This window comes from Erinaceus europaeus, chromosome 14 (assembly GCF_950295315.1).
Source record: "Erinaceus europaeus chromosome 14, mEriEur2.1, whole genome shotgun sequence".
In the NCBI taxonomy this organism is placed as follows: Eukaryota; Metazoa; Chordata; class Mammalia; order Eulipotyphla; family Erinaceidae; genus Erinaceus; species Erinaceus europaeus.
This window is the reverse complement of record NC_080175.1, coordinates 6,114,878-6,138,450: the sequence shown is the minus strand read 5'-3', so window position 1 is coordinate 6,138,450 and position 23,573 is coordinate 6,114,878. Positions and strand designations below refer to the sequence as shown.

General features: G+C 50.6%; 1 protein-coding gene across 11 annotated transcripts in view; it reads left to right on the top strand.

The window, feature by feature from the left end:
• Positions 1-23,573, top strand: part of TACC2 (transforming acidic coiled-coil containing protein 2) — a 204,704-nt gene that overhangs the window by 160,117 nt on the left and 21,014 nt on the right. For 3 of the 11 annotated variants that reach the window (XM_060171129.1, XM_060171124.1, XM_060171133.1), the window contains 7 exons: positions 4,833-4,893; positions 6,814-7,108; positions 10,461-10,522; positions 13,058-13,173; positions 15,110-15,281; positions 17,093-17,233; positions 18,041-18,130. In XM_060171129.1, the coding sequence (XP_060027112.1) occupies positions 4,833-4,893; positions 6,814-7,108; positions 10,461-10,522; positions 13,058-13,173; positions 15,110-15,281; positions 17,093-17,233; positions 18,041-18,130 (937 nt within the window). Of the gene's footprint in view, positions 1-4,832; positions 4,894-6,813; positions 7,109-10,460; positions 10,523-13,057; positions 13,174-15,109; positions 15,282-17,092; positions 17,234-18,040; positions 18,131-22,229; positions 23,215-23,573 lie in introns of those variants that run through there. The other 8 variants (XM_060171134.1, XM_060171125.1, XM_060171127.1 and 5 more) reach the window with 8 other exon arrangements.

The following is a 23,573-nucleotide window of genomic DNA, read 5'->3' as shown; positions in this document are numbered from 1 at the left end:
GGGTGGACAGGTGATGGACTCCTGTCTGAAGAGGAACATCTGGCCTGTACCCCACCCTCACTGCTCCCCAGACAGGCCTTCACAAACACCCCTATCTGTCTCTAACTCCTTCTCTAAGTCACCTGTGCAGACAGTAGTCCACAAGTCCTATAGGTCCAGAGGAGATCACTGGAATCTTGAAAGGGAGAGGCCACAGCCTTCATCTCCAGGAGGTGGCTAGGAACCAGGCTGGTGCCACGTAGCTTTGCCATGACTCTGAGCTCGTGCCTCCAGGAACCATCTGGAGACCCGGCTCTAACTTGAATGCCTGCCTGCAGGTCCATTGCTAGGACTCAGGCCCAGGGCGAGTTGAGTCTGGGGTCTGCAGACTTTCTCCTCGCTCTCCTGCGAAACATATCCAACACTTTATCTGCCTCTCCGAGGATGATTCACTTATGGTAAATGCAGTGCCGAAGAGTGAATCCAGGGTTTTGCGCCTGTCACCATTCTACAGAGCAGATTCCCTGGTCTGATGTTTCTTCTTCTTTACTTTTTGAGAGAGGGAGAGGGACAGGGACAGAGAGGAGATGCCACACATGGCTCCACCATCCATGGATCTCCCTCCCCTACACCCTCACTCTTCCAGCTGAGCCTGTCACGCCCTGTGGTTAATGGATGGTTTCTTTTTTTTTTTTTTTTTCCTCCAGGGTTATTGCTGGGCTCGGTGCCTGCACCATGCATCCACTACTCCTGGAGGCCATTTTTCCCCCTTTTGTTGCCCTTGTTGTTGTAGCCTCGTTGTGGTTATTATTATTGCCATTGTTGATGTTGTTCGTTGTTGGATAGGACAGAGAGAAATGGAGAGAGGAGGGGAAGACAGGGGGAGAGAAAGATAGACACCTGCAGACCTGCTTCACCGCCTGTGAAGCGACTCCCCTGCAGGTGGGGAGCCGGGGGCTCGAACTGGGATCCTTACGCCGGTCCTTGCGCTTTGTGCCACCTGCGCTTAACCTGCTGCGCCACCGCCCGACCCCCGGTGGATGGTTTCTTAAGGCTTTGTAGGCCCATCTCCTGAGGTACCTTAGAGAAACAGCTCCTGGCCTTTCTGAGTCTGCCTGGATACCCTGCTCCCCTCCCATCCCTGGCTCCCTCATGAGCATGTAATGTTGGGGAAGGTTCCAGGGCTTCCTGAGAAAAGGTTCCCTCGTGCAGACTTTGACTTGGAGGCCCCTTGCTGCTGGTGATGATGGTGGATGGGAGGTTTTCTGGAACCCCAAATGTGGATTTTTCTGGGATTAACGACCCCATCTGGCCCTCCCAAGAGACTATTGAGTCAGTGCTGGACTCTTCATTTTTTTTTTTTGCCTCCAAGGTTATCACTGGGGCTTGGTACTGGCACTATGAATTCACTGCTCCCAGAAGCCATTTTTCCCATTTTTTTTTAAAAAAAATACTTATTTATTCTCTTTTGCTACCCTTTTTAAAAAAATGTTTATTAGTGTAGTTATTGTTGTTGTTGTTGTTGGATAAGACAGGGAGAAATGGAGAGAGGAGGGGAAAACAGGGAAGGGGAGAGAAAGACAGACACCTGCAGACCTGCTTCACCGCTTGTGAAGCGACTCCCCTGCACATTTATTTTTCTTATTGGATAGAACAGAGAGAAATTGAGAGAGGAGGGGGAGGTAGAGAGGGAGAAAGAGAGACACCTGCAGACCTACTTTTCCGCCGCTTGTGAAGTGACCCCCCCCCCCCCGCAGGTGGGGAGTCGAAGGCTCAAACTGGGATCCTTGTGAGGGTCCTTGTGAGGGTCCTTGTACTTGTACTGTGTGCTTAACCTGGTGTGCCACCGCCTAGCCACCCCCCACCCCTCACCACGGACGCTTCATTTTAAGCTGCAGACAGGAGAAATTGGAAATGCTTGACCCACAGAGCTGTGTCATCTCAAGGATGGCATGAGAACCAAATTGTGGTCACACCTCTTCTTTTGACATGAGTCACCTAGTTACACTGTCCCAAGCAGCCTCTGTCCTCAGAGAAGCCAGCCCGTCTTTCAGCCCCCTCTGGGGCCGATGGCTTTGAATCCTACCTTGGATGGCACTGCTAATAAGCTCTGGACGCCAACACTGATGGGCTAACCCAACCAAAAAAGGGTAGCGGGCCCCAACCCCTGTCCTGAGGCTAGGCCTGTGCCCCTACTGACCCAGCAGAGCCTGCCGTGTGTGGCTGTTGTCCCCTCACCCATTCATAACCAGCTGTCCACAGATTTATCCTTTGTCAGTTCCTTCTGTCTGTCTCTCTTTTTCTTTGTCTTCTTGTCTTAGGATGGTTGAAGATATGATGTCTGTGTGTTCTCTGTTGTAAGTAAATTTAATGGAATCCACCTGTTCTGCCCCATGTGCTGTCTGCCTGCATTTCGACTCTGCTCCCCCGCACTTTATGGCTCCCCTCCCCAACCACCAACCCCCCCCCACCCCACCCCACCCCCGTGGCTGCTTAGTCTGTATGTCCATGGCGGGCCTGGGAGTTCGGGGCATGGGGCTTCCGGGCCTGGAGGTTGTGTCCTGTCGTTGTGATGAGCCTAAGTGGGGCTGCTTGGCTATGAAAACGTGATTAGCCAACATTTGTGGACTTGTCAGCCACGGGACTCATCCCTCCCCTTGCACAGTGAATGCCTTCCTTTGAAACCATCCATACAATTTTTCTTTTAAGCTCTCGTTCCATTCCTTCACTTTCAACTGGATTAAGGGTGATGGCTTTCCAGGGGCTTCCCATGAGAACCACCCACAGACCAATAGGATCCCGGGGTTTGTGATTGCCAGTGGTTACATTTAGGCTGTTCCAAATTTGAGAGTGCCCCAGAGAATCCCCCAGATGGCCGTCCCCTGCTCTGGCCTGCATCCTTGGCCACCCAGGACAGAACTGGGTATTAATCAGCCTGCCGTCTGTGGGTCATCCTTCCAGGTGTGGGTGGAGCCAGAGAAGGCCACCTCCGTACCTCTACTGCTCTGCCACCTGGAACAGGAGGGACCTTGTGGGTGGCTCTCTGGGGGCCCACGGACAGCGCCGGGCAGTACCCAGCTGCCCCGGGATTGGGCCAAGTCTCCTGGGCTCTCTCGGGGCCCCAGGGATTTCTCTGCTCCTGTCAGAGCCATGGAGCAGCTAAAAATACACAGTCATATATTTATATGCATGAATAAATATATGGTGCAAGCTGTGATTGCACTGCTCATATGGCACATGCCTTAAATGCTGTAAATAACCATGTGGAGTCTTCTGTTCACGAATGCCATTGTTGGAAGCATTTTTAGTGAGAGAACACTAGGAAGGAACTCAAGTGCCAGATTGCTCTACCTTTACACAAGGAGTGGGGGCGGAGGGATTAAGCCTTTACCTTAATGGAGACAGGACCGCATCCTGAAGGAGCCCGAGACACACTGAGGTGCACCAGCCTCCAGACTGACCATGGGAATCATGGCTCATATGTCTACGGGTACGATTCTTGCTTGGGGAAGAAATCAAGCCCTGCCCAGTGAGCTGAATGGAACCATCTAGATGAAAAGTTTCCTCCTTCTGATCTGGTCTGATATTATTTCCTTTGCCTCTACACACACACACACACACACACACACACACACACACACACACACACACCATTGTTTATAGGAAGAAAGGAGAAAGAGAGAAAAGAATGGTGAATTTTGTCTGATAACCATGGTTGGGAAAAAATAATAATAAAGAAAACAATTCAAGTCTCATTCCTGAAAAGAGATCTGGAGATTGGCTACATGCTGGCATAAATGTACTTAACACGTTAAATAACTAAAAACGGTCAACTTCATGTTTTCTGTATTCTACCATAATTAAAACCATCCATATCGCTCCAGCTCTGCTTTTTACTACAAATCCCACTGAGAGAATTTAACAGGACAGAAATCTATTAAGCTCAGAGGTCCTGGGAGCAGGAAGGAATCTGAAACCAATTCTCCCAGAAGGCCCCAAATTTTCTTTCTGATTTCTGGCCAGCAGCTCTGCTCTGCTTGTTGGTTAAGTGCTATGTCCGATTTTTCTGCTATCAGTCAGAGCCTCCATCCCTTGCCTAACCTTTAAGGATGGTCTCAGTTGGATCCAGTCCCATCAGTGGGCTTACCCCCAAAACAGTACCTGTGGAAAACATCTGGCTATGGAAAACATCTGGCTAGCTGTGGCTTCAATTTCTGGGTCATACCTCCAAAATGGCATCTCTTTAAAGATTTCCAGCTTTGGGTGGGGGATAGCATAATGGTTATGCAAAGAGACTCATGCTTGAGGCTCCAGAGTCCCAGGTTCAATCCTTGGCACCACTATAAGCCAGAGCTGATCAACGCTCTGTTTAGAAAGGGGGGAGGGGGCTGGGCAGTAGCACAGTGGGTTAAGCACATGTAGCGCAAGGACCAGCATAAGGATCTCAGTTTGAGCCCCCTGCTCCCCACTTGCAAGGGAGTCGCTTCGTAGGCGGTGAAGCAGGTCTGCAGGTGTCTATCTTTCTCTCCTCCTCTCTATCTTCCCCTCCTCTCTCCATTTCTCTCTGTCCTATCTGACAACAACAATAATAACTACAATAAAACAACAAGGGCAACAAAAGGGAATAAATAAATAATTTTTTTTTTAAATCCTGCTTCAGGAGCCCTGGGGAGAGGCTCCCACACTAGCACCTGCTAGAGACTCAGATGGTGGGTGTCTCCAGGTGGGGGTTGGGGTGGGAGTCCCTTAGGGTGGTCTGGACTGGGTGCTTCACACCGGTGGTAGTTTTGGGATGCTTTGAGTGACTTCTCTACCTGTCTGTCGTGTTTACACTTCTTCTCTTCTGTTTCCAGTGACACATTTAGGGTGAAAAAGTCACCAAAACGGTCTCCTCTGTCGGATCCACCTTCTCAGGTACGATGCTCCTTCAGACCTTATGACTTTCACTCTCACTCGGGGGAAATCGAATGGACTGGACTGCCGGGCTGAGCTTCACTGACGGGAGACAGACGACCAGGGGCTCATGGCTGAGCTGTATGCAGTATCTCTTTATTCCTGTGGAACGCAGCACAATCTAAGCCAAGCTAAGCTAAACTAAACTAAACTCTAATCACAATCCTGTCCTTATATATATACTTGCCAAGTAGGGTGTAAACAGGATGTGACATAGAGAGGGTGGAGCAAAAAGAGATTGGTGAAAACCAGGGTGTGACAAGGAGAGGGGGCAGAGCAGGCGAGAATTCTACCACTGAACCACCAATGCCCTGGAGAGAGGGTGGTGCTTAGTTAACAGTGGTTTATGTAAATAGAATACAGTGTTAAGTAGGGGGGATTAAACCAAATGAAACAGAAGGGGTTTTTAGAAGCAGAATGAGAAGCATTCCAACAATGGACCTTCCTTTCGGCTCCTCATGGCCACGTCTCTGATGCCATCTCCCTCCTGCTCTCTGCAGGGAGGGGCCTTGAGATTCGCAAGGTGCCGTTTTGATCCCTTTACTTTCAGTCTGAGCAGAGTGTGTGCCAAGAGAAGGAAGGCGACCAGAGAACATGCTAGTTGATTCTATGGCGACTGTCTGCTCTGACCAGTTCACCCACCAAGAATTGATGTGCCTGTCCTATTCAGGATGTCTGTTGAGATCAGTGAACACACAGTGAGAAAGAGGAGGATGCGTCAGGAACCCTGGATCAGAGGAGGGAGATAAAAGAGTACCCCCTCCCCAAGGAAGAAGTGTCTGAGCTCTTTATTTCGGTTTATTTTCCAGACACCTTTTAATCTGATGTATTTATTTGTGATAGAGAGAGCCAAGAGGGAAGGGGGAGAGAGACAGATACATGTAGCCCTGCTTCACCTTTCATGAAGCTTCCTACCCCCTCCCCTTCCCCACAGGAGGGGATGGGGGCTTGAACCTGGGTCCTTGTGTACTGTAACATGTGCCCTCTACCAGGTGTGCCACCGCCTGGCTCCCAGGCCTGAGCTCTTTATATGAATCCCTTTACTAATTCTTCTACCAAGGAGATGCCATTAGTTCTACCCACTTTGTAAACCTGGGAAGGGCGCCCCCATGTATGTTTGCTGAGTGGCTTGGGGTCACAACACAAGCAAATGGCTGACTTCCCAGCAAGGCCATTGCAGCCACGGCCAGCCAACCTGGCCAGGCTCTGGGCCGGGGGTACTGGGTTCCAGTACCAGCTGTGCTCTGACATTTTTTCAGCTCCCATCCTGTCCAGCCCAGCTGCACAGCCTCCTTGGAAACAGAGCCGAGAAATCCTCTGTCTCCCTCCAATGGGCATGAGGAGGGTCAGATCGGATGTTGTTGGACAGCTGGCCCCAAAGCAGTACAAACACAACACAGTATTGCCTATAGTCAGAGCACCTGCAGGACATTTTCTTTATTTTCTCCAAGTGAGCAAACAAGAATGTTCTGGAAGGGCAGGGTAGTGGTGCACGCAGTTGAAAGTGTGTTACAATACGCAAGGACCCAGGTTCAAGCCTCTGGAAAGCTTCCAGTAATGAAGCAGTCTCTCTGCCTCTTTCTCTGTCTCCTTCCCTCTCGAGTTTTCTCTGTCTCTATCCAATAAATAAACAAGTGCAAATTTAAAAAGAAAGGAATGTTCTAGAATTACCAAGACACAAAATCCTAATTTTTTTGAAAAACTCATGGGAGAGATGAACAGAATGTGTTGGCTTGGGACCACTCTGAGTAGAGTCCTGGGAAACACAGGGGTTGTTGGCACAGGGACCCATCCTAGTTGGTGGAGGGCAGGGAGGGGTGTGGTTTGGGTCACAGTGATCCAATGTAATAAGAGGCCTCTTCCCGTCCCTGTCCCTCTCAGGACCCCACGCCAGCGGCCACCCCGGAAACGCCGCCTGTCATCTCCGCCGTGGTGCACGCCACCGATGAGGAGAAGCTGGCGGTCACCAGCCAGAAGTGGACGTGCATGACGGTGGACCTGGAGGCCGACAGGCAGGACTACCCGCAGCCCTCGGACCTGTCCACCTTTGTCAATGAGACCAAGTTCAATTCCCCCTCAGAGGGTAAGCTCCTGGGGGGCCGACTGGACCCCTGCCTTGTCCTGGAAGCTGCGGTCCTTAGGATGCCTGAGGCTGGGAGAGACACCCCTCAACCAGGTAATCATGCTCCAGGCTGCCATGTGCTCTCCCACCTGGGGCTGCTTTTAAGATTGCCCGAAGCCAGGTGCTGGCTGCTCCCTGCTTCTGAGCTTGTTGCCCTGTGCTTGACTTCTCCTGAATTGCCCTTGGGGATTTTGAACAGATCAGCCCCCAAAGGAAGCCTCGGGCATGTGCAGTGCTGCAGGGTAGGTCATCTGGCCACACAGTCTGTGGGTTCCCCCATGGGACCTTCCCCATGTGGCCGCAGCCCATGTGACAGCTCAGTGGTTCTCTCCAGGTTGCCCACAAGAACACAGCTTGTAGCCAGCTGGTTAATGTCTCTCTCCCTCTTCTGAGGGTCCAGCCTCAGCTCCTGCCTCATGCTTTCGCTTGAAGAACTTCTTTTTTTAAAAAAAAATAAAACAAAACAACTTATCTTTATTTATTGGGTACAGATAACCAGAAGCCGAGAGGAAGGGAAAGATAGAGAGAGAGAAACAGAGAGACACCTGCAGCCCTGCTTCACCACTCGTGAGTGAATCTTTCCCCCTGCAGGTGGGGCCAGGGGCTTGAACATGGGTCCTCGTGCGTTGTAACATTGCGCTCAACCAGGTGCGCCACCTCCTGGCTCCAAGGGACTTCTTTATTATTATTATTTTTTATTTTTTTATTGCCACCAAGATGATTGCTAGGCTCGGTGCTGCTTACACTATGCATTCACTGCTCCCATTGGCTATTTTTTCCATTTCAGGACAGAGAGAAATTGAGAAGAGAGGGAGAGACATAGACACCTGCAGACCTGCTTCACTGTTAGTGAGTGGACCCCTTGCAGGTGGGGAGCCAGGGTAGAGTGGGGCAGGGTGGGATGGCTGGAATCCGGGTCCTTGCACATAGTGAGATATTTGTTTAACCAGGTGCACCACCACTACCCTCCCCTGCTTGAAGGACTTCTTAAACTCAAGGCTGCCTGAGTGGGTGAATCCAAATTTTAAGAAATATATTTTATTGTATCTATTTATTCTGGACAGAGAGAGAAATGGAGAGGGATGGGGAAGATGGATAAATAGACAACTACAATATTGCTTCACTGCTCGTGAAGCCTGCCCCCTGAAAGTGGAGACCAGGAGTTTGAGTGAGGGGTAGCAGGGGAATTGAGGGCCTTTCATACTGTTAACACACGTGCTACCAGGTACACCGCCATGTGGCCCCGTGAGCCAAGATTTTCCCCTCTTTTATTCTTTCCACCCATCATTATACTACTTTACTTAGTACTTTGAAAAGCTCTGCCTTGAAAAGTAAACCAGAGCATCACTCTGGCATGTGTCACGCCGGAGTTTGAACCCAGGACCTCACACTCGCAAGTTCAGTGCTTTACCACTGCACCATCCCGGAAGCACATTGATTACTCGCCCCACCAGCCCTGATTTATCTAAAGCAGCTCACAGGCCGCTTTCTTGTTGGGAAACCCCTCTACTATGAAGGAGTGGGCCATTTCTCTGGTTTCTGACTCTTGTGAGGGTTCTAAGTTCCTTTCTCCAAGAAGATTATTCCTGGGGGCTGGTGGTAGTGCAGCGGGTTAAGTGCACATGACGTGAAGCCCAAGGACCCATGTAAGATCCTGGTTCGAGCCCCTGGCTCCCCACCTGCAGGGTGGTCGCTTCACAGGTGGTGAAGCAGGTCTGCAGGTGTCTGTCTTTTGCCCCCTCTCTGTCTTCCCCTCCTCTCCATTTCTCTCTGTCCTATCCAACAACAACAACAATAGCAAGAGCAACAAAAGGGGAAAAACTGGCCTCCAGGAGCAGTGGATTTGTGCAGGCACTGAGCTCCAGCAATAACCCTGGAGGCAAAAAAAAAAAAAGGTTCCTTTAAAAAGAGGGTTAAGTGACATATGAATCAGTTTGAGGGTAGTTGCAACTTACACCTGATTCTTTGCTTGTATTTATTTATTTATATATACCAGAGCACTGCTCAGCTCTGGTTTATGGTGGTCCAAGGCATTGAACCTGGGACTTTTGGTGCCTCAGACATGAGAGTCTTTTTTGCATAATCGTTCTGCTAACTCCCCAGTGCTGCTTTTATTACTTACAGGTTTTATTTATGTATTGCCAGAGAGAATGAGAGTTAGGAGGGAGAAGGAGAGAGGATAAGAGGACTACTCAGCTCTGGCAGGAGGTGGTACTGGGGATTGAACCTGCAACTTCTGGGGCCTCCGGCATGGAAACTGGCACTCTAACAGCCTGAGCTCTTGCCATACCCCAGCTTCTTTGATTTAATAAGAAGCACGGTCTTCATGAAGTGACTTCCTATCCTTTTCTGTGTGTGTGTGTGGGGGGGGGGGGGCTCAGTCCAGTTTGGAGAAACTTCTGGGACCAGACCTCTCTCACTGCCTTGCAGGTCCTGTGCTCTACTACTGAGCCACATACCCAGTTCTTTTCTGTTTGTTTGTTTGTTTGTTTAGATGTCTTTATTTATAGTACAGAGACAGTCAGAAATCGAGAGAGAGAAGGGGGTGATAGAAAGGGACAGCCCTGCTTCACCACTTGTGAGGCTTTCCCCTACAGGCGGGGACCGGGGGCTCAAAGCTGAGTCCTTGTGCACTGTAATGTGTGCATTCAACCAGCTGCACCACCACCCGGCCCCCAGACCCCCAGTTCTTATTTAGGGGAACCCTCTGATCTTCTTGCACCACTGGCCACATGCCATTTCCTAGCCCCGAGCATCTCTGATCTTAAAACCTGAGTGCAGGCTGCTCAGATCTGCTCCCAGTCAAGGCCTGCTTGGTTGTGATGTTGAAGCCCCCTGAGACTTTCTTATGTGGTTGGAACCTGTTCGCAGCAAGAGGTTTACCAGCTGACTGAGTTGCGTTGAGCCAAGCCTCCACTAAGGCCGCGTCAAAGCCCCCTGGCGGACGGACTGGCTTCTCGGGAAATCACAGCCTTTTCCCTTTCGGCCTGAACTCCCCTTGTTCTTTCTTATTTCCTTTTTCTTTTTCCTTTGTTTTCTATTAATATTTGTTTCAAGATTGTAAGATGACAATGTCTAGTTCCACACCACACACACCACCAAAGTTCTCCCGCCTCCCAACTATAACCTCCATGGTTATAAACCTTACGGTTTGCTTGCTGCTGTTTCGTTCGGATTTTTTTTTTTTTGGCAAGTTCATCTAAACCAGACCTCTAGATCCCACACATGAGTGAAATCATCAGGTAGTTAGTTGTCTTTCACCTCTTTACGTATCATCATCACCTCTCGTTCCATCCGTTTTGTCCCAAAGGACACAATGCCATCTTTTTTGATTGCAGAGTAATATTCCATGGGAGATATATCTCGTAACTTCTCTAGCTGACCCCTCCTTTTATCTCTTCTGCAGAGCTGGATTACAGAAATGCCTATGAGATCGAGTACATGGAGAAGATTGGCTCCGCGTTACCTGTAAGTTCTGCTCCGGGCCAGTGGGGACCTGCTTGCCCGCCCTACCCTTTGCCGTCAGCAGGCTCGTATGCCAAGTATCCCGGGGACCTCAGACTCCGATTCGGGGGGGTCCCCTCTGTCCACTGTGGCCTGGCTGCGCAGGGAGGGTGAAGGGTGAGTGAGGGTGGGCCTGGAGACATGTGCTCAGCACTCTCACTTCTGACGCTGACTCCAGGGACGGGGCGAGAGGATGCAGCTTGACTTCGTGGAATTACTGCCCTAGATGCAGAGAGCGATGGTTGGAGACTTGACAAGTGTGGGTTTGGGGTTCAAAAGTAGCTCACTGGGTAGAGTGCTGGCCTTGGCCATAAGCAGGAGCCAGGTTTGAGCCCGTGGCGGTACTGGGGGAAGCCTCAGGTCTGTAGTGTGTCTCCCCGCCCCCCTTCTCTCCCCCTCCCCTTCCCCTCCCTCCCCCTCTCTCTTTCTCTGAATGAAACAGTGACCTGGAACAGTGAAATCCTACATGCATGAGGCTTCTGCTAGTCGAAATAATAGTACTACTACTAATAATAGTGGTAGGAATAGTAATAAATAGGGAGTTGGGTGGACATTACCAAGCACAAGGACCCAGGTTCGAGTCCCCACTCCCTACCTCCAGGGAGGATGTTTCATGAGTAGGGAAACAAAATACTGCAGGTATCTCTCTGTCTCTCTCCTCTGTCTCTCCCTCCCCACTTAATTTCTCTCTGTCCTGTCTAATAAAAGGGAAAAATAACTGCTGGAAGTGCTGCATCTGTCATGCAGGCACCAAACCCCAGCAGTGATCCTGGTGGTAATAATAATAACAACAACAACAATACAACAATAATAATAATAGAAGTGATAGGTGGTTCTGAGAGTAGGTTAGCACTAAAATTCAGATGGTGAGGCTTAGTCACACAGAGGAGTGGAGGTTTACTCTAGAAATCCTACAGCTTTTAAAACCAATGGGATGCTATTAACATTTGTTTAAAAAGAAAAGGAAAGGGGGGCTGGGTGGTAGCGCAACAGGTTAAGCGCACATGGCACAAAGCGCAAGGACCGGGCGTAAGGATCCTGGCTTGAGCCCCCGGTTTCCCACCTGAAAGGGAGTCGCTTCACAGGCGGTGAAGCAGGTCTGCAGGTGTCTGTCTTTCTCTCCCCCTCTCTGTCTTCCCCTCCTCTCTCCATTTCTCTCTGTCCTATCCAACAACTACGACTTCAAGAACAATAATAATAACTACAACAATAAAACAATAAGGGCAACAAAAGGGAAAATAAATTTTAAAAAAACTTAAAAGAAGAATCAACAGTGAGATAAAAGATAAGCATATAGTGAAAAAATTTAGAGGGACCAGGCAGTGGCCCACCTGGTTAAGCGCACACATCACACACAGCACAAGTTCAAGCCCCTGGTCCCCACCTGCAGGGGGAAAGCTTCACGAGTGGTGAAGCAGGGTTGCAGGTATCTCTCTCTCTCTCTCTCTCCCTCTTCCCCTTCTCAATTTCTCTCTGTCTAGCCAATAATAAAGAAAGAAAGAAATAGATAAAATGTGATGTCTGGGGTGGGTGGGGGCATCTTCTAGGTGTTTTCCAAGGTGTGTTGTTCAAGTAAATTCTCCGGATGACTAAAGGCTGTGTCTTCTGGTTCTCCGTCTTGGCTCCCTTTCTTGTTGGAACCATCTCATACGGGTCACTGTCTCCCTGGCTTGGTATCTGCTGTCACCAAGCTCCAGAGCTGGTCCTCTCACCCTGTGCTGTTATCCAGCGATGCCCTCGGAGCAAGGAGGTGCCCAGCCTCCCCAGACGAGTGGCACCAGACGCTGCTCTTATCTTAGATCTTTATCACAGATACTGGGGCTGCTGCTTCCGAACCAGCGTTTACTGGCAGCCAACAGCCTCTGCTCTCATACTCCCCCTTGACCGTAATGCCCAGGCTTGGCCTGACCTCACCTGTTCTCCTGGGTTTTTTTGTTTTGTTTTTATTTATTCTCTTTCATTGCCCTTATTGTTTTATTGTTGTAGTTATTATTATTGTTGTCATCATTGTTGGATAGAACAGAGAGAACTGGAGAGAGGAAGGAAAGACAGAGAGGGAGAGAGAAAGACACCTGCAGACCTGCTTCACTGCCTGTGAAGCAACCCCCCTTCAGGTGGGGAGCCGGGGGCTTGAACCAGGATCCTTATGCCGATCCTTGCGCTTTGCACTACCTGTGCTTAACCCGCTGCACTACCGCCCGACTCCCTCCCATTCTCCTGTTTATCCTCGGTGCCCACAGATAGTGGGCTGTGATGCTGACGGAGTGATCAGAGGTGGCAGGGCAGTGGTATTGAAAAATATACATACATATATGTATACACACACCGATATATTTCCAGTCCTCCCCTCCCCAGCCTCAGCCAGTTCTGCTCTCTCTTCCGAGCTTCTCTCAAGGAGGCTTTCCCCTCACGGCTTCTTGGTGCTCATGGGAGGGGGCCTTCCACCTCTGTGACAAGTTCAGGCACCTGTCCTCAAGCTGACGCGTGACTCTGATCCAGCAGGATGATGACGCCCCGAAGAAGCAGGCCTTGTACCTCATGTTCGACACGTCTCAGGAGAGCCCGGTCAAGTCTTCCCCTGTGCGGATGTCGGAGTCCCCCACGCCATGTTCAGGGTACGGTTTCTGTGATGGGAGATTTGGGGGCGGGGGAAGTGAGCCCAGCCGTGGCACCCTGTGCTGACTCCCTTCTGCCTGCACGGCACCCTGTGCCGACTCCCTTCTGCCTGCATGGCACCTGTGCCGACTCCCTTCTGCCTGCATGGCACCCTGTGCTGACTCCCTTCTGGCTGCATGGCACCCTGTGCCGACTCCCTTCTGCCTGCACGGCACCCTGTGCTGACTCCCTTCTGGCTGCATGGCACCCTGTGCTGACTCCCTTCTGGCTGCATGGCACCCTGTGCCGACTCCCTTCTGCCTGCATGGCACCCTGTGCTGACTCCCTTCTGCCTGCACGGCACCTGTGCTGACTCCCTTCTGCCTGCATGTAGGCAGGTGCATGTGGTGCAAGTGACACTCGCTCCTTGGACCCTCAGGGACACATATGCACTGTGGACTAAGGGCAAGTCCTAAGACAGCTGTGAGGGCCCCTCTGATGCCCTGTGCTTTTTATATTTGTGGTTCTTAGTGGTCTACAAGATTATAAGATGATAGGATAGTGGTCCGGGAGATGGCACAGTGGTTGGGGCGTTGGATTCTCAAATATGAGGCCCCGAGTTCACTCCCCGGCAGCACATATGCTAGAGTGATGTCTGGTTCTTCCTCTCTCTCTCCTCCTATCATTCTTCATGAATAAATAAATAAAATCTTTTCTTAAAAAACTATTATAGGGTATAGTTTCACACTGCACCCACCACCAAAGTTCTGTACCCCCCCAGCTTCATGTTTTTTTAAGTATTTTATTAATGATTTAACATAGATTTAGAAAATTATGAGATAGAGGGTAGAATTCTGCACCATTCCCACCTTCAGAGTCCTTTGTCCCCTTCCCTCCATTGCAAACCGCAGTAGTTCTCCCAAGATTATAATGAGGGGGAGAAAGAGGAAAAGAGACAGAGAGACACCTGCAGCCCGGCTTCACCACTCATGGGAGAAAAGAAGTGAAGAGAAAGAGGGAGGGAGTAAGGGAAGGAAGGGAGAGAGAAAAGAAAAGAGAAGAGAAGAGAAGAAAAGAGAGCCGTTAAGCATGGTGAGGCCTGGCATAGGTCATGGAGCCGGTCACACTTACTTTACATGCTGGAATTGTAGCGTCTGCCAGGGTCCCGTTCAGGACTGGGCACTGCTGGAGCGGTCAAGGGTGGGCACAGCTCTGAGACGGGCCCCTTCTTCCTCTCCTGCCCTCTCACTGTGTAGGCACCAAAGCTCTAGCCTCAGCTTCCCCAGCTCTCTCCAGCGATGAAGTAAGTGGTGGTCGTGGCGAGGGAGAGGCACCGTGGGAGGTGCCATAAGCACATTGTCTCCTCTTCAGAGAAAACCCCTCAGCTGCCGCTCCTAGTCTCCACCCCGACCTGCCGCCTGAGTCACAGGCAAACCACAGTGTGCGTCCTTACAGCAGCCGGTATCCAAGCTTTGATCTTTTCATTCCGCTTACTCTTAGAAGGTCTTGTCCGTGGATTTATTTTTAGCAAAGCAGCAGCCTCTTCTGAGTATGTCTCTTGTAAATGTGAAGTTTGAGTCTCTGCTTTTGTCTCCTGGGATTAAGGAGGACGGCTGGCACTGAGCCTCTCTTAAACTGAATGTCTATAAATCACAGGCACACTTTTGCGCACGATAACCCATTCTGACTTTAAAAGCAAAGCCAAATCCGGCATTGACTTAGCTCCAGAGCTCGCCTCCCTTAGCTTCGAACTCTCACCCTTCTGAGACCCACAGGTCCGGGGCTGGGCTGAGGCTGGGCCATCCCGTCCCTCAGGCTGCCCATCCCTGGGATTCCAGGGCACCCAGAGTGGGCACCCAGCCAGCCTTGGGAGATTGACGCAGGGGGACATCCTGGCCAGTTTGAGCAGAGCTTCCTTTTGTAAGGAGACTGAAGGCACGACCTTTGCTTCCTCAGGTCCAGCTTTGAGGAGACGGAAGCCCTTGTGAACGCTGGAGCCAAGATCCAGCTTCCAGTCACACGAGGGCTGGCCCCCGACCCAGAGCCACTCATGCAGGTTCCGGAGAAATCTGCCCAGAAGGAGTTGGAGGCCTTGGCCTTGGGCACAGCCACAGAAGCCATGGAAGTTGTAAGTGGGGTCAACTTTTAGGCGAGGTCAGAGGGGCTTTCGACCCTGGGGGTGAGTTTGGGATCACCTGAGTCCCATCACAAAGGGGACCAAAGGATGGAGATAGATAGCATAATGGTTATGCAAAGGGACTCTCGTGCCTGAAGCTTCAAAGTCCCAGGTTCAATCCCTAGCACCACCATAAACCAGAGCTGGGAGACCAGGCCTTTGTGACAGTGCTCACCTGACACCAGTGGGGAGACCAGTCTGGACCCCTGGACCACAGAAGCCCACCCAGGAGACTCCATGTCCCAGGGACATACACTCCACATCCACCAGGGAGCTTTCTTTGCCTTCAGAGTCTGATTTTCTTCTTTTAACCTTTTGGGGCTGGGCTGTTTGAAGGGGGGACATCAGCCTGGGCCCTGCCTCTCCCTCCTCCATGACCAAGGGCAGAGAACGGGAGAGCTGGGGCACCATCTTCTGGGAAAACAAAGCTGGTTTTCTGGGTCTCTGGGATGGGAACTGAACTCCCTCCCTCACCAGCCTCAGCCCCCTTCAAGTGAGCCAGCCTTCAGAAGGAACTGTTATTTTTTCTTTCTTTAAAAAAAAAAATTTTTTTTATTACCACTAGGTTATCGATGAGGCTTGGTGTCATCACTATAAACCCACCACTCCTGGCAGACATTTTTCTTCTTTTTTAAAAAAATTCTTATTTATTTATTATTGGATAGAGTCAGAGGGAAATTGAGAGGGGAGGGGAGATAGAGAGGGAGAGAGACAGAGAGACACCTGCAGCCCTGCTTCACCACTCATGAAGCTTCCCCCCTGCAGGTGGGGACCGGGGGCTTGAACCCCGATCCTTGTGCAATGTATATGTGCGCTTAAACAGCTGCGCCACCGCCTGGCCCCTCTGGCAGCCACTTTTTCTCTTGCTATTTTATTGGCTAGGACAGCGAGAAATTGAGAGAGGAGGGGGAGATAAAGAGGGAAAGAGACAGAGAGAGACCTCCAGACCTGCTTCACTGCTTGTGAAATGTCCTCCCTGCAGGTGGGGAGCCGGGACTGGAACCGGGGTCTTTATACATGGTAATACATGTCCTCAACCAAATGTACCACCCAGCCCCGTATTTTTATTTCTTTTTTCCGACCCGAGAAGGTCTAGGGTTGTTGACCTGGCCTGTTATTTTTATAGCTCTGTATCAACAAACCATTCAGCCGCCGGCATTATTTATCAAGCCATGCGTTTGGCAGTTGATGCTGCAAAGACCATCATGAGGAAAGGCCTTAGATGTGACTTGTGCCATGTCTCAGGCAGGCCCTGTGTGGGGGACCCACCCTTCTGATGTTGCGATCTGCTTAAAGAAGCCAGGGTTCCATCTGAAAACAGCTTCCCATTTTTAGAGCTCCCCTGCCCCCTCCCAGACAAATAAACAAAAACTTCCTTTGATGCGTATACCTGGAGAGGTTTGATTGATGGGTTATATTCGGAAAACCCACCGACTAGCCACGGAGCCTGGGAGTCAGTCAGCCAAGCACTAAGTGCTGAGGGTGATGTCGGGGTGAGGAGGGCCTCCTAAGACTGTGCTTTGTGGGTTGGGGGTGGGTGTTGCCTTTTTGAACTGCCAGCTGATGGGAGTTAATCCAGACAAGACGGCCGGAAGGGGAGCGGGGGGAGGGGGGGCACACCTAACTGATATTCTCTTTAGAATGAAGACAGCACTGTCCAGCAAATAGATGCAGGTCCTGTTCTGGAAGCTTTATCACCCCACTCTCCTCTCTCTCTCTCTTTCTCTATCTATCTATCTCTCTCTTCCCTGTGTGGCCTTCAGACAGCTCCCGAGGGCTCCTTTGCCTCTGCTGACACCCTCCTCAGCAGGCTAGCTCACCCCACCTCTCTCTGTGGCGCACTTGACTATCTGGAACCCGACTTAGCAGAAAAGAATCCCCCCGTATTTGCTCAGAGACTTCAGGTTTGTAGCCCGTGTGTGACCTTTGGGGGAGTTTGTCTTGAAACCTCAGTAGAGAATGAACCTCCCAAGCCCATGTGCAACGAGGCAGGGCTTGATGAGGGGAGGCCTAGAAAGTTCCAGACGAAAACACTTCCCTCTGAGAGGGGAATGGATGATGTCCCTTACCCAACACCTTCAAATGATGGAGACTGTGTGATGACATTCTGAACAAACCATTGGTATTTCACTTTGGAAATTGGTCTCTACCGGCCTCTCCGCCATCCCCCCGCAAGTTTACCCAAAGCAGTTTGGGGGATTTTATTTCCGGAACCAAGAGTATTAGATCACCACTGAGCTAAGCTGTTTGTCTCTTGGAAGCTGTCTCGGGCTTTCATTGAGATAACATCTGGACCTCTCGTTGCTTTACATTTGAAAGCTGAATTTGATACCCTCTCGACTCAGATGTTCAGAGGGCTGGCTCACAGTCCCTAGAGAGATGCAAATTCACACCCCCAGCCAGTTGATGGCTGTCTTTACCTCTAAACCAACACAAGCGAAGATCATGGGGAGACATGACAGGAAAAAAATGGCAACCCCACTGTACACGGCTTTGCCTCTCTTGCTGGTTAGTCAAGCCCCTGGGTGGTCAGAGAGGAAAGCAAACGTGTGTTTCATGATCTGCTGAGGTGTTCATTGTGACAGAGGGGCACACCTGTCATACCATTCACCCGGCACCTTCATTTCTCGGCTGTGGCTGTGGGGCTCCCGTGTGTCCGTCCTGTCTCGCTGCCCCTCCCCTGGCCTGCTCACCCCAACTCCCCCTGGCAGGAAGAGCTAGAGTTTGCCGTCATGCGGATAGAAGCCCTGAAGCTGGCGCGGCAGATCGCCCTGGCTGCCCGCGGCCGCCGGGATGCCCAGGTACCCGTTTGCTCTTGCCGTGTGTGGTGTGTGGTCCCAGCACGGCTTTGCCTAACCATGACAGGCCGGCTGGGTGCTACAGATGTGCCCACACAGGCTGGCTTTCCAGACAACTAAAAGCATGGCTCTTATTTTTGAATAAAACACTACTTGATTTAGAGTTTCACCCCAGAGAAGCCAAAGCAGAGCACCATTCCGGTACAGGAAGCGTCGAGGATCAGACTGGGAGCTTCAGGCATGCAAGTCCTGCACGCCACCAGCTGAGCTATTTCCTTGGCAGCTTGACTCTTGCATAAACAGACACTTAGTTCAGTAATGCAAAAACCAGCTGGATGATAGCCAGTGAGACGGAGAAGAGGCGAGAATCAGGTCGAGTCATTGGGGTGAAGAAGATTAGAATGAGCTGGCGCAGATCTGTACCCCTGTGAGCGCTGACTAAACAGGACAAGCAAACCTGGGAAGGATTTGCTTAGTGCTGAGCAAAATACATCTGCAGGTGTGCACGTGTGTGCGTGTGTGTGCACGAGAGAGAGTGTGTGTATTGCATGTGTGTGCCCTTATGTGTGTGTCCCTTATAGAAACTTAAAATCAACCTCCCTGAGACTAAAGCCTAGTCAATAATAAATAGTGGAGCCGGGCTGTGGTGCACCTGGTTAAACACACACATTACAGTGGGAAAGGACCTGAGTTCAAGCCTCTGTCTTCTTCCCTGTCAACTTCTTTCTGTCTCCATCCAAAATAAATAAATAAAGAGAGGGCGGGGGGGGTGGTACACATAGTTACCATGTGCAAAGGCCAGGGTTCGAGCCTCCCACTCCTCACCTGCAGAGGGGGTGCTTCACAAGCAGTGAAACAGGTCTGCAGGTGTCTTTCTCTCTCTGTCTCTCTCTCTCCCTATGTCCTCTTCCCCTCTCAGTTTCTCTCTGTGATATCAAATAAATATAATCTTTAAAGAGAGAGAGAATATGGTCACATGCCTCTACTAATCGTGGGTCAGAGAGCCAGCCCCAGCTACTTGGCACACGAAAAGAAATGTTCCAGAGTGGGGAACTGCCTTGGAGCGCAGAGAAAGTGCCTTGACTGGAGGAACTTGGACTGTGTTTGTAGAAAATGTATTATCTGCAGACCTTGACCTCTAGAGAATCAACTTCCTGTTCTCGAGTGCAGATTTTGAGAGGGCTGTGTGTGTGTGTGTGTGTGTGTGTGTGTGTAGAGAGAGAGAATTGATTGATTGATTGATTGATGGATGGATGGAAGCTGGTCCCTAAAACTGTTGGCTTTTCTGGCTCGGGGAACCTGAAATACAGAAGGAAGGCTGTGTCTTCTTTATTTATTTACCTATTTATTTATTTTCCCTTTTGTTGCCCTTTTTTTTTATTGTTGTTGTAGTTATTGTTGTTGATGTCGTTGTTGTTGGAGAGGACATAGAGAAATCGAGAGAGGAGGGGAAGACAGAGAGGGGGAGAGAAAGGTAGACACCTGCAGACCTGCTTCACCGCCTGGGAAGCGAGTCCCTTGCAGGTGGGGATCCGGGGGCTCAAACCGGGATCCTAACGCCGGTCCTTGTGCTTTGCACCATGTGCACTTAACCCGCTGCGCTACCTACCGCCCGACTCCCTAGCTGCATCTTCTTATAAGGGTCATATCTTTGGCAGTAAGACCAGAGAATGTTCTAGAAACAGGTTCCCCTGTGAGGGCAAGGGTGTTCTCTTTGGTCTCCTTGGAAAGCCTGGCTGACAAGGCGGATGCTTGGATTTTATGTCCGCAGGAGAGGAGTTGGGTCTGGAGCCGTCTCCTGTCTGGGCTGTGTCTCCTCCTCACATCTTATGCCCCAACACAGCTGCACGTCGACATTTGACTCCACAGTGACGTCTGACAGCTGAGAAGCGGGTGCAGGAGCAAGGGAAGACAGACATGGGGTTTTGGGCTCCTCTGCCCATTTAGAAGCTCTGTGGCCATCTCCAGTGCTGAGAGGGGTGGAGACCTGGCCCGACTCAGTGGACAGGCATGGGCTGGGGACGGCCATCTGTCCTGGACATGTGTGGGCTGCCCGCCTCCGTCACCCTCTGAACCTTGACATCTACACTGTGTCAGAGTTGGATGAGCTGCCCTGGGTGTAAGGAAGGGCTGGCACCATGGGACCCAGATACTCCCCAAGTGTCCTGCCTGTGGACCTTTGTGTCCTGGCCACAGTTCTCTGAGCCATTGGGTGACAGTACCTCCAGCCCTGACAGCAAGGCCAGAATGACTGCAGGTCCTGAGGTGTACATCCCAGGCCATTCTTCTTCTTCTAGCGTTTGCCCTTCTTCCGTAGCCAGTCAACAGGTCAGGTTGAAAGCTGTCAGGAGCTGCTTGTTGCTGGCTTTGAAAGTGACTGGGATCCATGTGGATTCAGTCGGCTAGGAAGGATCGTCAGTTTCCCCAATGAGTGGGTACTGAACCTGCAGATCGGAGCCAGTAGACAGTGACCCAGAGGTCCCCACTGAGTGAGTTGGAACTGGTCAAGATTTCAGATGGCTGAATGGAGGGTGTTGGAAGTTGCTTCCAAAGACCTGTACTCCTGAGCCGTCACCATTTCCTGATCAGATTTGTGGTTCCAGTGGCCCTGGGGGATCATAGGAGACAAAGTGGCAGGTGGGGAAGCATGGGAGACAAGCAGAGTTGAATCTATATTAAGTCTGGTCTTAAAATATCGGTGAGAGACACACCTATTCATTTCAGTTAAAAGCCGTTCTTGCTTTTAAGGGGAAACCGGGGAGTGTACCTTGAATTTCATTAGCAGGCGGATGCTGGGATGGAAATTCTAATAGATTCTGGAGTCATCTGTTCCTGTTGGAAGCACCAGGGGGCAGGGTAGGCAGTGATGATGGCTCTGTGTGTGCGGGGGTGTCTGCTTTCAGCGGCTTCCAAAGCCCTGTCCCCTCTGCCCCCTTCCTGGTAAAGAAAGGGTTTGAGGCAGTTTTGAAAAGATTCATTCCTGCCCTGGTCATATTGAGTTTCTGTCCCTTATGATAATGTGGATTCTAATTTGTTTTCTCTATCAAGTCAGAGAGCTGGTGTATTTTGGAGTTGGAATTGAATCTTCTTCTGGGAAATCTTTTAGCCAAATCACTTGGGCCCTTTTAGTTTTTATTTTCCTTCTTACAAAAGGACCTGGATGGGTTTGGTAGTATCTAGTGGTCTTTCCATTTTGAATTTTTATCCATTTGTTTAGAGAATATATTATTCTACTTACAAACTACTGGAAATAGATTGTTTTTTTTTTCCTCCGGGTTGGAGAGAGAGCCACTAGATAGACTGAAAGCTTTAAGATGTTTGAACCTCAGGACTACAAGGTAGTATGCAGTCAGCCTCTCTCCCTCTCTTCTTTTCTCTCTCTCTCCCTCTGTCCCTCTCTCCCCATCTCCCTCTCTTTCCCCTTCCCTCTCCCCTTCCTTCATCCCTTAATTGAGATGTAAGGATTGTGATAGTCACAGGATTATAGTTCCACATCTCTCCAAGAAACAGTTAACTTTTAAAATTTTCTTTTTATCTTTATTTATTTATTGGGGTGGAGACAGCCAGAAATCAAGAGGGAAGGGTGGGATAGAGAAAGAGAGATGGAGAGACACCTGGCAGCACTGCTTCACCACTTGTGAAGCTTTCCTTCTGCAGGTGCGGACCAGGGACTCGAACCTGGGTTGTAACATGTGCGCTCAACCAGGTGTGCCACCACCCAGCCCCGCAGTTAACTTTTAATCCTTTTCAGAACGTTGGCTTCATGGAAGCTTTCCCAGTGCTATGGATATTGAGTTTGTCACTGGGGGTATTCTCTGTGTTCTAAGAAGTCTCCCATGAGACGAGTGGGACATTGGCAGCGTTTCCAGTTGCTGAGATCAACCCACATGTGGAGGAGACTCTACCCTGGTAGTTTGGTGGCTTTTGTGTGTGTGTGTCATGGGGAGGGGAGCAGATTCGGCTCAGACAGTGCTGGACACATTGTAATGAAGGAATCTTTCTGACCCAAACCCAAGAAGAGCCTGGCCTCCCATAGACAAGCCAGCATGTCTCTGGCGTGTGCTTGAACCAGGGCGATATCATTTCTTTTCCCATTTCCCAGTTACTCCAGATGCTCAACACCAGGGGTAGCATCCCCTCAGTCCTGGAAGCTGGATTCCATGGCAGGCTCTCCCCGGAGCTCAGCTGCATGTGCACCACTAATGGCTGCTAGCTTGGCGCTCTCTGGTCCTGTCCACTACGCGTCCGCAGAGCTTCCTGAGAGCCTCCCACCTTGAGTTCATTTTCCCTGATGCTGGGTAGGATCAGCCGGTGGCTGAAGAGACACATCCTGCTCCCGGCTGTGCAGAGGACAGCCCTGTGGTGCTACCTGCCGCGGTTTAGAGGAGACTTCCTCCAAATCTCTGTCTCTCTGACTTTGGGGTCTGTCTCTGGCACAGTGGGCTGTCCCCCGCCCGATTTCTCCTTGTAGATTTCCAAGTGGGCAGCAGTAGACTACCTCTGCCTCCCGTCAGATGGGCTCGAGTGACCCCAGGGTGACACGGGTGGCAGTGCTAGGAGGTTGATGGATAGGACTGGACGTGTGTTTGCTTGGGCGTTTCTTGTGCAGTAGAACTAGACTGACCACCCCTATTCCTGTTGAGGGGGCTCTAACACTGCATCCCAGCATTCTGGCCAGGGGAAGGAGGGTCGCCACAGCCCTTTCCTCCCTCCCAGGAGCCTGCACAGTCAGGGCCCGTGACCCTTGGGTGGAAGGGGAGGCTTCAGACCCCTTATTCTTATCCGCAAGCCTGATTATTGTTTTGACCCAGTGCTCAGCAGCACGGTCCCAATGTCACTCCTACTTTCGGGTAACCCAGAAGTGAGCGTGTGGAAGGCAGCCTTGATGGACAGCCCACAGAGCTGTGTCTCTGTGTGGTTCCCATCCTGTCCAGTGGAGTGAGAGACGCACCTGCCCAGTTGAAACCAGGGATGGTGTTACAGAACCAGGGTCTATTTAACACTAGACTGCAGCAGGTGGTGCAAACCACAAGAACCGGTTTAAGGATCCTGGTTCGAGCCCCCGGCTCCCCACCTGCAGGGGAGTCACTTCACAGGTGGTGAAGCAGGTCTGCAGCTGTCTGTCTTTCTCTCCCCCTCTCTGTCTTCCCCTCCTCTCTCCATTTCTTTCTGTCCTATACAACAATGACGACATCAGTCACAACAATAATAATAACTATAACCATTAAACAAGGGCAACAAAAAGGAATAAATAAATATTTTTAAAAAGTTTAAAAAAGGTTTAAAAGAAAAAAAAAACTAGATGGGAATCCTGGCATTGCCTTCACCATCAGTCTGTTGGGATAATGACCTTGGTCCTTACCCTGTGTGTCTGTTAGAAATGGCTGTGACTGTCAGGCCCCAGACAGTCCTGACTCCAGGTGCTGGGACTTCTGGGGCCTCTGTT